Source organism: Trachemys scripta, chromosome 7 (genome assembly GCF_013100865.1).
Source record: "Trachemys scripta elegans isolate TJP31775 chromosome 7, CAS_Tse_1.0, whole genome shotgun sequence".
Classification (NCBI taxonomy): Eukaryota; Metazoa; Chordata; order Testudines; family Emydidae; genus Trachemys; species Trachemys scripta.
The window spans coordinates 98,336,843-98,352,228 of record NC_048304.1 but is presented as its reverse complement, the minus strand read 5'-3'; the positions used below and the strand labels follow the sequence as shown (position 1 = coordinate 98,352,228).

At 38.7% G+C, this 15,386-nt stretch overlaps 1 protein-coding gene across 8 annotated transcripts in view; it reads left to right on the top strand.

Moving 5' to 3' along the window:
• INPP5A (inositol polyphosphate-5-phosphatase A) overlaps positions 1-15,386 on the top strand; it is a 420,765-nt gene that overhangs the window by 309,714 nt on the left and 95,665 nt on the right. For all 8 annotated transcript variants that reach the window (XR_004646390.1, XM_034775172.1, XM_034775171.1 and 5 more), the window contains one exon: positions 9,252-9,336. Coding sequence is in view for 7 of the 8 variants with exons in the window: in XM_034775172.1 (XP_034631063.1) it covers positions 9,252-9,336 (85 nt within the window). In the remaining variant the exon portion in view is untranslated. The remainder of the gene's footprint in view (positions 1-9,251; positions 9,337-15,386) is intronic.

Below are 15,386 nucleotides of genomic sequence, written 5' to 3'. Positions count from 1 at the left end.
TACCACGGTGACTCAGTTAGGTTATACTGCTATCTACCACCCCTGTGCTGCTTATTTCTGGTTTTAAGATCCCTTTTATTATGATATGATGCTATACAAATATACTTACAACATACCTCTTTATAAACAACTTTATTTATGGATGTTGAGCTGCATTTTATGTCAGATGGCTCACTACAGTCCTCTAATTTCACATGCAAGATGTGCCTTTTTAAAATGCTAAAATGATCACTTAAATATATTTTGAATTACTTTTATAATTCTGTATTTCTCACTACCTCTGAGTTACCACTATATTAGCAGGTCTGTAGCTTGCTTAATATGCAGACCAAACATTTTGTTACTGATTTCTTTAGTACTATAAGGTACTTTATTGATGCAAGAGCTATTTTGTAACTATTTTTCTAAATATATAATATTTTTTAAAATGTTGTTTTATACAACTAATTCCTTTACATGTATAATACACACAAAATATAGCAATTCTAGTGAGATTGTTCACTAACCAGAAAAATAGGTAAATATTAAGGGCTATCCACATTTCCGTATTTTTTTATCCACTTTTTGTTATGATTAAAAATATGCTCATTGAATAACATTTTTGACCCTTGGATTGTTTCTTCCCAAGAAATGTGACAATACCCTTTCATCTGTTCTCCATCCTCAATTCAGCCAGTTTGGCAGAGCTATGGGGGAAAAGGAGGGAGGAAGGTTGTTTTGTTTTGTTACTGTTTTTAAAACAAAACAAAACAAAAACCTCTTTTCAGTAGTGTCAAGCTAGGATAAATTGGCCAGGGGAAGCATGTTTATAGACTGTGTGAGGAACTTTGTCTTTGTGTGGGAATGTTGGTGACACTGTTATGGTTTGCCTGAATGAACTGCGATGACGCGGCTAATAAGGTATCCTGCTGAGTGCCACCACAGGACTTTCTCAGACCTCCCACTTAATTCTATTCAGCTCCAGCTCAGTGTAGCTAATTTTTCCCATTCCCTCAATTCTTTAGGCCCCCTTACAAACAGAAAAGTCAACTTTCACACCGAAGGCAAGATAAGTGCTTTAGGAAATAATCGTGTAAACAGAATGTTACCTTCTGACCTGCTGCTGATACCTTGACTTGGGACAAAACCCACCCGGCTATTGCATTAGACATGGCTATTAAAGGAATAATGCAGCTGATCCTCTTTACAAAGTACCCTGAGAAATGGTTTAGCCAAATCACTCTGCCTCTTGTCACACTGAATTATGTTCAACTGCTTCCCCCACCACCAAATTACTGATATTTAGCTGTTTTTTTTCTCCTGTCCTTTTCAATGACAGTATGTTAGGGATAAGTGTGAAAGTAAAGTGAAAGTCAATAATGTCCTATTATGTTCTGGCCTGAATGAATTGAGAACACATGTACAGTAGGCCTGATAACTTTATAAATGAGAGTAAATTTTTATAAACGTACTGTTGATCTTCACTAGAATAATGCATATTTTGAGTAACACTCAAATAAATCACAAAAGGATTTTAATTGCTTTTGACAATTGTGAATTGCTGATTTAAAAATAAACATTATGAATAAACTGTTACGTGTGATACTCCATATTATCTTTGATTAATTACATAATTAGACACTTTGAGATTTTGGGTGCCCAGTTCCCATTCATTTTAATTGCAAGTTCTAATTCCCTAGGCAACTTTAATAATCTCAGCCTTTGTGCCTTTACCTGATTAATAATGGTAGCCCAAATTTAGGACTTGGTCCTGCAAATATCTATGCATATGAGTAACTTTACTTGCCTGTGTAAGTGCTTGCAGGATCGAACCCTGAGGGTATGTTGACTGCAGAGTTGACTCAGGCTCTCACTCAGGTTTGGTCCCTAACCTTATCCCAGCCATACACACAGCCCTCTGGCTTGGGTTTGCTGGTGCTCTCAGCACAGACAAGTGCACTTATCTGGGGCTATAGGCTAAAGCCTGAGTGCCAACCCACCCACTTTGCAGTGGGGATGTAGGCTAAACCGTTTGAGTGCTTTGAGTGCTAATGGTCCTCCAGTGCCTTCCAACAATTCTCTTCCTGTGTCCAACAGACAGAAAAGTTCTCCCACAATTCACTGGGAAAGAATCATAGAATGGCTCAGCTTACTGCAGTGCCAAGAAACATGATTTATGACCTGTGACACATAAGAATGAGTGCAGCACCGGTATGGATTGGTCCCTCCATTTTACTTTACCATTAATACAAGAAGTGTAGGGCCTTTATATGAAATTAAAAGGTCTATTCATTTGGAATCAGTAAAAGGAAATACTACTTTATATGGCATTTAGTATCTTGTGACTTCAGTGCTTAATGAGGTCATCACTGAATCCCATACTGTGATTGGACTAAAAGAAGAATGGATAATTGTATGCCCACTAACATTTATAGCTCTGAAAATTTTTAAAATGGAGGGCAATCAGATATTAAGCATAAGTGGATTATCCATGTCATTCAGTAAATTAAGAACAAAATTAACTTACAGTTGTGTTCACCATGAATTTGTATGTACAGTGACCCCTCTTTATAACATTGAATAAGGTTGACATTATTAGAAATGTTATTCTGGTATCTAAAATGAACAGAAGCATAATAGGAATCTATTGTATGATGTTAGTACATACAAAATTCTTTGCACTTAAGAACTGCCTTGTGGAGCAAGAGCAGTGCATTTTTGACCAAATGATTATAGCAGTGAAAGTGTCCCCCCACCCAATTCAAAGAAAAAACTTCTCTTTTGTAGAGGGAATGGCTGTAGTCTTTTTTGGAGAGCTTTCTGTGGTCTTTTTATTCAAGGGTTATCACAAACACAACTTAGAACTTGATGGATTTTAGTTTGCTCTTTTATGTAAAACTGAAAAAAAAAAACCACTTCATAATTCTCTGCAGCTGTCACATTTTTGTTCACTAGTCTGCTGTCCCATATCCTACCATAAACTGTTAAAAAAATAAAACTGTACAGAAAGACCTAAAACTTGCAAGAATTTTAAGTTTTTTTGATAATCGGATACAGACAGCAAATAAAAGCTAAATGAAATAGCACTAGATCCTCCCACTAAGAAACATTAAATTAATGCTAGTGACATGGGTTGGCTGCTTTCTTTTTACATGATTCAGATTTATCACTCCATTGGGTGATTCATTGCAACCTTTTAAAGGATTATTTGATTCATGGCATGTTCAAAGGAAATTGTGATAATGGCAAATACTAAAGTACAATAAAACAAATTCTAAAGCTCTCCTATCTTGTTTGAAAAAACAAAACATCTGTTCTTCCTTGCTTGCTGAGGGAGAAGAAGGTGTTTTCTCATTTCTCCGTGTATTTGACACTTAATGAACTGTATAGATTTATAATTGTAACTGGCAGGACCAAGAGGAATGGAACATTTTTCAGAGACGGTTCATTCTAGCCTAAACACCTGAATTTTTTTTTCTGAGTCCAGACCAAACAATATTGTATACTGAGTTATCATGCATTCTGTTGCAGTCTGATCCCTCTAATGCAGGTGTTGCTTCTTTCATTGACCAATGGAAGAGCAAATAATTTCCTTTACTATCTCTGCCAACTTGGACCCTGATTCTGCAATCTTAATCAAGAGGAGTAGCTTTTACGCCAACAGTTCCATTGATTTTAATTGGGATGACAGACGGAAAGTAAAGATTTCAGTATTAGGCCCTCGAGGTAGCAAGACTACTGAAGTCTCTCTAGTATTCAGGTTTCCTTGGATAAAGGAAAAGTCTTAGTAGCCAGGGCACTGCTTCACATCTATATATTTTAGTTAACCAATTTGAATCCTATTAAAAGTAGGTTTGTGGCTATTAATCATTAAAAAAGGCTATAATGCCTACATGTTCACAGATTCTAGCATCTGTGGAATTTATAAGTAGAGTAAGCTTGCATGGAATTCTTAAGTACCCTGGCAGGCACCAACGTCTAAGGGAATGACCACAAAACTCAGGCTGTGTATACACAGGCCTTTAAGCTGAAGCATTTCGTTGCACATCAGGAAACTCTCTGTATCTGGGTCACACCATAGTCTACACACAGAATGCCTGATCCATTTTCAGTTGGCGTTATGTGAACACGCAGCAACACTTTGCTGTGAACTAAAAGCTCCAGGGATATCCCATCATTCGTTGCTGAGCGGTGTGTGTCCTGGGATTATTTTCACTGTGAACTGTGGGAAGTCAGGTTCGTTCACATTTTTAAAAGAAATCCCATATTTCCACTGTCTCCACCCCATTTCTAGGTGGGCTCATGACATTTTTGAATTGCTGTTGGCCAGCATGGACCCAGCAATGCTCCGTACAGCTATGATGGCAAACACGAATAGGCATGGGCTGCTTGGGCTGTATTATAGCCCTCAGACCCAGATGAATTTGACATTGGATTTTCACACCAACCAGATGATGTAGGAGCAGGAAGATACTCTGCAGTGGTGGCATCAGGATAAGGCAGAAGAACAGGAGGACACCAAGCTGTTCCCAGATCACCTACATACTTTTCAGTGCCATTTCTGAGCCCGGGATATCAGTGTGGATTGGTGGGAATAGCTCGTTCTGCAGAGCTGGAATAACCAGCAGCAGCGCGAGAACTTCAAGATGGGGAGGGCTACCTTTTCTGAGATCTGTGCATAACTGACCACAAAACTGCAATGACAACATACGAACAATACAGTCCGCCATCGCCGTGGAGAAACAGTCACCGTTGCCATCTGGAAACTGGGCACCCCAGAATGTTTCCAGTCTGTAGCCAATTTTGGGGAGATCAGCTGTTTGGGCCATTCTCATATAGGTCTGTTATGCCATTCACAAGGTGCTGTCTAACTAGATCATGAAGCTGGTAATACTCAGGAGATTGTTGATAGCTTTGCATTGCATGGAATTCCCAAACTGTATTGGGACAAATGAGGGAATTCAGGTGCCTATCATTTACCCTCTCTCCCTTCCCCTAGCCTTCTCCCCCAGCCAGGGCATAGAATTTATAAACAGAAAGGGGTATTTTTCAATGTGCTCCAAGGACTGGTGGACCACCATGGCAGGTTTACAGACACAAATGCAGCATGGTCTAGGAGGGTCCATGATGGCAGGATCTTTCAGAACTCAGTACTTTTTAAATTAATGGCAAACGGACTGTTTGCACTGTGGACATTAATGGTGTGGAGGTTGGTCCAGTTATTCTGGAAGACGTGGCTTATCCCCTGTTGCTTAGCTAATGAAGCCATAGACAGGCCACTTTGACAGAGGGAAGGAACATTTTAACTATGGTCTGAGTATTCACAGAATGGTAGTCAAGTGGGAATTTGCCTGTTTGTGTTAGAAACCAGGATTTAGGTGGTCTGGCCTAGTGGACACAGCAGGTATCCAGATCAACTCACTCTGTCTCTGCTGCTGCCTGGTTGGTTACTTCCAGTTTCACATGGTGTCTGGTTGACCGGTCAGTCCATAACTCTAGTGTTCGTATCTTTGAGGTTCTGCTGAGATGGGAGACTAGGAAGCAGAGAAAGGTCTTATTCAAAAAGGTAAAGGGTAGACCAGCTTGATACTCTGTGAAGTTATGGTCCCCCCAGAACCACTGTAGAAGTAGAAGGGGCTTGCAAGCTGTACCAGCGGCATAGGGCATCCAGCCATTCCCTGTAACATGTAAAACAAAACAGCTATTTCTTAGTCTTAGGTCCTGCTATATCTCCCCTGCAGACTTCGGAGAAAGTACAGAGAAAAACAAATAGGATCCTACCATGATTATCAGCTGCAATGCGCGTTACGGGGCTTTTGTAACTCAGCCGAGAGCAATATAGTTTGTGCCTTGCCAGGGCATGCAGTGTGCACTCATATCTCATGTAAACTACAAAAACCAACCACATTTCTTTTCCTCTAAGTCCTGTCTCAATAAATGTTGAATATTGCACAAATGAATGCTTCAGTTATTCAAATTTGTTGCGGGAGGAAGGGTGGGGGGAGAGGCACAGACTGCAGCTGCCACTTGGAAGCAGCAAAAGGACTGAGTTAGGAGGGAGGTGGGAGCTCCTAGTTCACCTCCGCCAACAATAATAATATACAATATATTGTAAATATAGGTAATTATATGCCAAAGTTCCCTCCAGGGGATCAGATTCTTCATTTCTGGCCTGGGTTTCTGGCTGGGACTTGTGTTCAACCGATGCAGGGCAGGAATTGAGGTCAGTAGTAGTAGGGCCGGACAGGGGCTGGCTTTCCAGCTGGCCATCGTCAGGTTCCTGGGTCCCAAATGGATCCTAGCTCTCGGGGCAGCTCCTTTCAGGCATCCTCCTGGTCAGCCTCCAGTGGGTCTAGCTGGCTGTCCTCTGGTTGAACTGTAATTATGTAAAAACCTGTCCAGTTAATCAAAAAATTGACAGGTCCCATGTCCTCTACTCGATTGTCTCCTTTTCTCCCTTGTTTCAATGTACTTTCTCCTGAGCTGCTTATTCTTTATCCAGCACTGGTCAGTGTCCCAGTAGTGACCCCTCGCAGACATCTGCTTTGGAATGTCCACAAAAAGGTCCTTATTCTTGTGGCTAGCCGCAAGAGCTTCCTGAACCAACGCTTCTCCCCAGATGGTGATGAGATCCAGGGTCTCAGCGTGGCTTCAAGCAGTTGCAAAAGGCATGTCCTGGGGCTTCTGGTGTGCAATTGTGATTGTATTGCCAGAATAATGATAAACTGGGATCCAGGAGCAAATGGGCAAAATATGGCTCTGCACCACTTTTTAAAGGAGGGAAGCATCATTCTGGACATTTGACAAAAGGGGATGGAGGGCACACCAGTTACTAACAGGGACATGTTAGTAACAGTCAACCTGCAAAGCACCGTAAGATTGGAGGCATGCAAAAAGTGGTGTTTGTGTGCACATGCACACATTTGCACATGTACAAAAGACCAAACTAGACTAAACTAGACCAAACTAGTAAAATTTTGATTCCCTAAATTGATATGTAGTTATTAATTATATTAATTAATAAATTTTCAGCATTGGCAATCTGCTATTTTATTCCTCAGTAACTGATTGAGATTTTTCTAATTAATTTAGTTATCAAAAGTTCTAAGTGGGAGTTTTTTGGCACAATGTGTTTATTTGAAAAAATCGTCTTTGCATAATACAATTACAGATTTCATCTTCATAATATCAGTTTGTTTTAAGAGGACTTCTTTAGACCTTGATGTCATTCCAGAGATATCTCTCAGCTTTTTGTCAGCAGTAAATGGCACCGAGCAAAGCCAAAACTGGGATATGAATCAGGAAAGTTGGCAAAGCAGACGGAGCTTTTCTTGTGTACAAATCGTATATCAGATTTTGCAATGATAGTGTGAGCAAATTGTGGTAATGTAAATGGTTTAACTTTTAAGTTCTCATTTTCCCTTAAAGTGCCATGAGGGGACTAATCAAACTAATGTTATGTATAGGTCAAAACTGACAGGCTTTTCTTAATGGTTGGTTGCAGTTGACAGTGGATAGTATTTATTAATAGTACCTGCAATAATTTGTCAATTGAATGGAGGGCTTCGAGATTTTCTTAGCAGAAAAGGATAGCTCTTTGCAGGAGAATTTTCTTCAAATAATCACTGTCATAGGTTCAGTGTGCATGAATTTTTCAGTGAAATAATATTGTTTATGTAATAGATTGCCATTGGGTAAAAATGTGGAGGGATACTTTACAAGCAAAGCAGTATCTCATTTAAAGACCCAGGTGTTTTCTTACTTTATAGCTTTGAAATGTCCAAATGGGGGTAATTTATTAAAATGTTTAAAGCCATTTTAAACAAATGTCTCCTTTCTGGGCATTATAGCTCCAGAAGGCCACTTACTGTAGGTTTCTTTATAATTCTTTAGCTATCCATGTGGGCCCTTACCTCCAGCTCAGTTGGGATTTCTGGCATCATCATGCTTATGTATTTATTTACTTCCAGAGTGCCTTAGATTTATTGTTTCTTTGTTGTGCACTGTGCTCCTAATATGGTATAAAAGTATTTTGTGCTTTTTGTCTAGTGATTTTTTTTCTAATTGTAGTCATAATATTTTGGTCAATTACTTCATGTCTTCACCAGTTGATAATAGGAGATTGATTAGTTGGTCTCTGTTCCCAAAATGAGGTGTTGATTCAATGACTGGTTTACTTGATTTTATTCCACTTTGAAAGATTTGGCCAATACCAAGGTCTCTAGAAGCATGTACAATTTTTAAAAGTATTAAATAATTAACGCTGACCTAAGTTTTAAAATAATCACTGAAAAAAATAAACAAAGAGCCATCGCTCACTCAGCTCTCAACTCTGATCAAAAGCCTGAGAAAAGATGTAAGCTTTACACCATATCATGAATGTCAACTCTCTTTGTGATAGCCAATTCCAGAGTCCAAGGCCTTCCAGTGAGAACATCTTCCTGCAGACATGCAATTCTAAGGATTTTTAGCTCATGTGTCTCGACTGTGATAATGGTACACAGAGAGGAGCTTTCTCAGTGAGCCATAACCCAGGCTACATAGGACTTCATAGATCAATATCAGGCCAAATAGTAACAAATAATACTTAGCACTTCTATAGCACTTTTCATCCATAGATCTCAAGGTGCTGAATAAACATGGGGAAACATTATGGACCTCCATTTTACAGATGTTAAACTGAAGCAACAGAGTTTGAGGCAGATATTTTTAAAAGTGTCCATTAATTTTGGGTGTCACAATTTTTAAGAGTCCACCTTGAAACACTTAGGAGCTGATTTTTCAGAGGTGCTGAGCACCCACAACTCCCACTGGAGTTAGTCACTATCTCTACCATCTTCTCAGGATGCTTTCCCTGGCCTCTGAGCAAGCACCTCTTCACTTGTCTGGACTGAACTGCAGCCAGGTTACTCACATACAAGCCCCTGTTTTAACCAGGGAAAGCAAATAAACCATACGCATCTTGATTTGAGGAAGAAGAAACAGAACTACATGTCATCTGCATGCTTATAACAGTATAAACCAAACAAGTTGTTACTATATAGTGAAGTTTTATTCCAAATAAATTAATGCTGTTGTTGACTGTTCCACGAATAATTTTGCTAATGCTGTGCTTAAAAGTTAAATGTGATTGTGAATGTATAGCTTTCATTGAAATATATTTTAACATTTTGCAATTACAATTCCAGGGATTTTTTTTGTAAAGGGCTTTTTTGTTTTTACATAGAAAGCTGACTAGACTGCAGTTAATGTATTTTTGTCTGCCTTTTCAGAATTAGAGATCAGCGGTTTGAGAAGGTTTCATATTTTGTGTTTGGAGATTTCAACTTTCGACTGGATTCCAAATCAGTAGTAGAGGTAGGACTTCTCCTTTCTTCATCTCTGGGCGCTATCTAAGGGTTTTCATTTCTAAAATTGTTTCCCTTTGGAGAGAAAAACAGAAAATAACTTAACAGGCAATTTTAATGTTGATATCAAACTTGCCAAGGAATACTTTTAGGGGCTTTCAACATGAACATCTAACAGGTAACTCAAAATTGTTATTGAAAGTATCTGATTAAATAATAAAGTAACATCACTGAGCGAGCAAGAGGTACTAAAGATTTTCAGTCTCCCAAGAATACAATTGTATTATGGTAATCAAACCCCTTGGAACAGAAAGGTTGTTATTTATGCCATTATTGTGAGAAAACCAGGTTGTTTTTGTCCAGAAAAGCATTGAAGGTTCAAGAGGCTATAGTGCTAGGATTCGCATTTCTGAGGGTCAAGAGGACTCGTTTGCTGCTTGTAGAATGTTCATTTGCCAGCCAGTGATTCTCTCAGTTCAGGGAGTTTTAAAATGGACCTCAAACAAGATGAATTTACTATAATCACTATGGGCCAGATCATGGCAATTCCACTTCCACTGGAGCAAGGCCCCAAATGTAGCTGAAACACTACATTTCTATTGTGTGGGGGAGCATACTGTAAAGGGCACATGCAGAGGGACTGCACTGCAGACTATTGCTCTGTGATTGTCTTCTTTACTGGACAGCAGGAATTGTGTGTGTCCCTAGGGGGAATTGCAAGTGTGATCAGTGGGACTCATATTTTGACCAAAGTCCGGGGGCTGCAGGATGGAGGGGGAGGTTTCTGTTCCCTAAACTGCTGCTTAGGTCCTTTGTGCAAAGTACTTTCAGCTGGGCTTTGTGCATGAGACCAAAATTTCATTTTAAGCTTGTGTCTGTTGTTATTGCTATACCTCATCAAGACTAATTCCTATTTGGTTTTATTTTTTTAAGCTAAATACATGTTGTTTTGCATGTGTAACTAATGAGGAAAATGATATAACGCTAGAGCTATTTCGTAAACTTCTATGACAGAATTCCACAAAAACCACAAACTCTGTGAAAATATTAATAGCTGACATTTATGCAAACTTTTGTGATATGAGCACCTCAGCATGGAAATATGAACAGAAGATTTGTCTGAAGTCAATGGGAATACAATAAACCTTTTTCACGAGTTGAGATTACCTTGATTTACCTGGAGCTGGGCTTTAGCAGTAATCCCAGGCTTAACAACTATTTTATTCTCCTGTTTACCCTCTTTAATTCTCAGAGGTATTTTAGTGTCTCTTTGGCATCCTTGAGGGCAAGTATGCATCTTCTAATCCAGGGGTTCTCAACCTTTTTCTTTCTGAGACCCCCCAACATGCTATAAAAACTCCATGGCCCACCTGTGCCACAACAATTGTTTTCTGCATATAAAAGCCAGGGTTTGCATTAAGGGGCCCTGCAAAGCTAAACTGCTCAGGCTTCAGCTTTAGTCCCGGATGGCGGGCCACAAGGCAATGTGGCTTTGGCTTTCTGCCTGGGCCCCAATGAGTCTAAAGTCTTCCTGCTTGGAGGACCCCCCTGAAACCTGCTCACAGGCCTCCCAGGGGGCCTCGGACCCCTGGTTGAGACCTGCCATTCTAACCCAAAGGTTGATACTACTTTGTGGTTTAAGCAGCAGGAAGCACTGTGTCTGTATGCTCAAAGGCAAAGTACCTTTGCCTAGAGATGCAATGGATCCCCCATTCCTCATGTGATTAGTCCCTACTCTGCTGAAAAATCAGGGTGTGTCACATGGCAGCTCAGTATAGACAGGTGGAGTTTAGATAAACCTTCATCTTTTTATTCACTGCAATTGTTTTTAACTGTAGTTAAATGTTTTATTTAAAGTGTAATTGGAGTGAAATGCAAGGACTGATTCAGAATATGCAGTTTTGTATTGTCTACCCCAGTAACTTCCATATTTACAGAAAGAAGAAGTAGGCTATAGAATAATCTGTTTTGGAATAGTCTATGCTATTTTTTTACTTTGCTCAGGATACACTAATGTAACTGAGAGCACTTGTATATGAGAAAAATCTGTCAATCAATCTTCAGCAGCACTATTTATAGGACTTTATCCTGTGAGGTGCTGAGTACCCTGAGCTTCTACTGTTGTCAGTGTAATCAGTCGGGATTGAGCCCATAATGAATACTTTCTTAATTTGCTGATTTTGATTAAGATTTTAATCAATGTAACTACATTTGGATTCAATTAGAAATATTGCCAATAGCTCACAATTTTTCTATAAGTATGCATGTGTATATTAGATACAAGTATTCTATTTCTTTATATGGTGCCATCTACTTATAAGATATGAAAACTTATCAAAATCCACTCTTTAAAGAAGTAATTAGAAAAAAGGCTGAAGTCTTAATAGCTAGACATATGTATATGATTTCTATGCCTTGTTTCTTTTCCTTTTTAACTAAAGTGGAATTGGATTTTTTTTCCTTTCAAAATGTATTTCTGTGTCAGTATGAGAAACCCAGGTTCAAGAGTGAAGCCTAGATCTAGCAGACTGTAGTCTACCTGCTGCCCTTCTAGTGCCCCAGCATTTGTCATGTATGGAATTATCCATGCGGAATATTGTGTTCCTATTTATCCTCTTTTTGAATATCTACAGAGCTGGAACTTCCACAGATAATCTTGCTAGGATATTCCATCATCTACACTTCTTCCTACAAAGTGTTTTTTTCAAACATCAGATCTCAAAAGAGGGAATTATTATTTAGCATTAGAGTACAGAATTGGTAGTCAGGAATGCTAGGGTGAAATCCTGGCCCTCGGAGTCTTTGGTAGAATGGCACTAAGTGGATATGAAGTGTAATTTATCATTATTCTAGCTGATAATATTATTTTTGTAAAGCATTTCAAAATGTTAAATGCTATAAAAGTGCTAAGTAAGTATTAAATGAGGAGTAATGGTCAACCAACTAAAAATAACAAGACTCTAAATCTAGGCAGGCAGGCAGTCTCCTATTGACATCATAAACCCCAAAAGTGAAGCCAGAGTGGCAGGTACAATTATAATTTTATGTATCATTTTGGTTTATTTTATTGATTAAATCACCTTTATGCTTGATTTTTCCATTAATTACTGTGGACAGGCAAATCTTGGTTTTTCAGTTCAAAGTCTTTTAAAGAGATTCACTTCTAACAAAAGAAGTAATGACACTAGTAATGGGGCACAATATGTGCAATAAATAATAAATATGCAGTAATAAAAATGTTAAGAATAACCATCTTTAGTACTGGTGTAGCACTCTTCATCTTCAAAGTGCTTTACAAACATTAATGTTTGCTACCTATGTTCATCTAAGGTAATAGAAAAGGTGCAGTTTAAACATGAATCAAACTTTTTTATACATTCTTTGCGGAAGAGCTTGTTTAGAAAAATAGCAATTGTCTTCTGTTTTATTGCTTTATTAGACAACTAGTATACCACATAGCCCTGTGCTGTATGATCATGTAATGAAAGACGCTTTTGAAACAGTACATATGCATGCACAAAGAACCATAGTCAAACTTGCTTTGAAAATTTTAGCTCTGAATTTCCTTACATATGTGCAATTCAAGTCACAACCTTAACATTGTAGACATTTGCGCTGAATATATGATATGTACTGGTATGTCCATAGGATTTAGAAGATTTAAGAATGGTCTAGGCCATGTGCAAATCACTTCATAGAACAACTGAAAGTGCTGGCAAAATATCTGTAACACCATCTTAACACATAGAGAGGTTGTTAATTAACAGATAATAGGTATACAGGATTCTGATTTGGAAAGATTTTGTGGTATGATGTAGGTTCTTAAAGGATAGGCCAGTATCTGAGGTATAAATTGAAAGTGTTTAGTTATGAGTAACTTGTAATTTAAATGATTCCAAGATAGAACCTTAATTACTTGAGCTTATGTAGTGTTTATCATGCAGAAAGATCCCAATCACTTTACAAACTGACTTCTAAGTATAGCCGCCCTTTCCTGCAATAGCCCCTAAATCTCACTGAAGTCAATGGGAAGTGAAATGAGTTGGCCTTGGTCACACACCAAATCAGTGGCAAAGTAGGGAACAGAAACTGAGTAATTGTGATTCCCCAACCAGTACTCCATGTTAATGCTGTCAGGTTTGACAAAATACTGCAAATGTATGGCAGGTTGAATTTGTGATGTGGTATCTAAAGGGAGCAGGATATAATCTAGATGTGAACCTTTCAAGTAACAGGCTGGTGTCCTTTGGGTGTTTTGGATATATGCACATGCAAACATCTTAAGCATTAATTTGATTGTCTGGACGTCTGTAAAATACTAGTGTTCTAAGGGTTAATCCAGGGTACTGTTATCCTCGTATATGTTAGTAAATTTATCTCTGCTTTTCCTACTGACCTTTTCCTGCACCTCATGAGACAGTAACTGCCAAGCGCTTAGTTACTGTAAGATGCTACAAGCAACAGATGCCATTTGTTGAGCTATAGGATATAATATCCAAACAGCAGCAGAATGTTGTATGTTTCTGAAGTCTTTCTCAACAGAGCCATTGAAAGAGGAGAGCGGAGAGCTACTTCAGATATGGACTTCATATACCTAAGTACAGTGTGCTAAATCAGATGCCAAAATGTTACCCTTATTAATTTATAATTAATATACGATAAATCATTAGTATATAATCTATTAAATGTTTTATGGGAACCTTAATCTAAAGTCTTATTGATTTCTTTGCTAGGAAATTCTGCTTTACTGTTTGAAGTAAACCGGGGGGATCAATAAAACAGGGCTAAGCTTCTAGTGAGTCTGAGATCTCCCTATGTGCATGAACCATTGTGTCATCCAGAGGGATAAACTGGCAAAAAAGAAATAGGATCTCAATATCATAACAAACATAGCAAATACTGGAAGAGTGCAATTGTTTTACAATAGACTTGAATTATAGTGTGAGTATAATCTATAGCTTAGCACTGTGATGCACAGTAAAGAAAATTTTAGAAAAACAGCTGCTGCTTAGGCATATTATCTACTAACCATTTCAAAGACTTTTTTTAATACTGAGGGAGGCTATTTGCAAGATTCCAATTGTGAAACCTAGTTTTGTTTGACCAAAGTGGGACAAAAAGATAGAGAACATCTGAAATCATAGACTATTATTTTCTAAAGCACATACATACACCTCTACCTCGATATAATGTGACCCGATATAACATGAATTCGGATATAACGTGGTAAAGCAGTGCTCCGGGGGGGTGGGGAGCTGCGCACTCTGGTGGATCAAAGCAATTTCAATATAACATGGTTTCACCTATAACACGTAAGATTTTTTTGGGTCCCGAGGACAGCGTCATACCGAGGTAGAGGTGTACATGACATTTGTGTGTATGTGCTCTGAGACTGTAGCCAATCCTGTGCACCTGCGCAGGGAGTTGAAGGTATAAGATGCCTTGGCACTGGGTACCCAACATTAATTGCAGAGAGTGGGAGGGAGCTGTCTTCGTGGAATTGGTTGGGGGAATGCGTGCTGCCTCTTCAGCCTGCAGGAGGACATGTTATAGGCAACAACATGCAGCCCCTTGGACAATGCTCATGGCAAGGCTATGATTTGACCAAAAGGATGTGGGAGCCACATCATTAGCAAAAATGTTTGTTTCATAAACTGGCATTTGAAGTACCTAAGTTACAATAAAAGGGAGATAACACTCAAGTGAGTTGGCTCAATATGAGTGAGTCTAAAACGGAAGACTCCCATGATTATGAGGGGAATATACAAGATATGCTTGTGCACAACCTTTTTAATTTGGATTATACTTTGAGTTACAAATCTTCTTAAAACAAGAATTTAAAATGTAAGCACTACCAGATCTTTAGTTATGGTGGCACTATGTTGCTGTGGCAATAAGCCACAAGAGTTTGTCTTTTAGCTAAAGTCCTGGTAAATCACCATTCTCACTAACTACATTAACCCACTGAAGAATAAACATCACTTCATTGCTTTGTTACCCTGCACACCTAATCAATTGCTGGATCCACTAGACTACTGTTAATTGGTATCTACTTTGTCA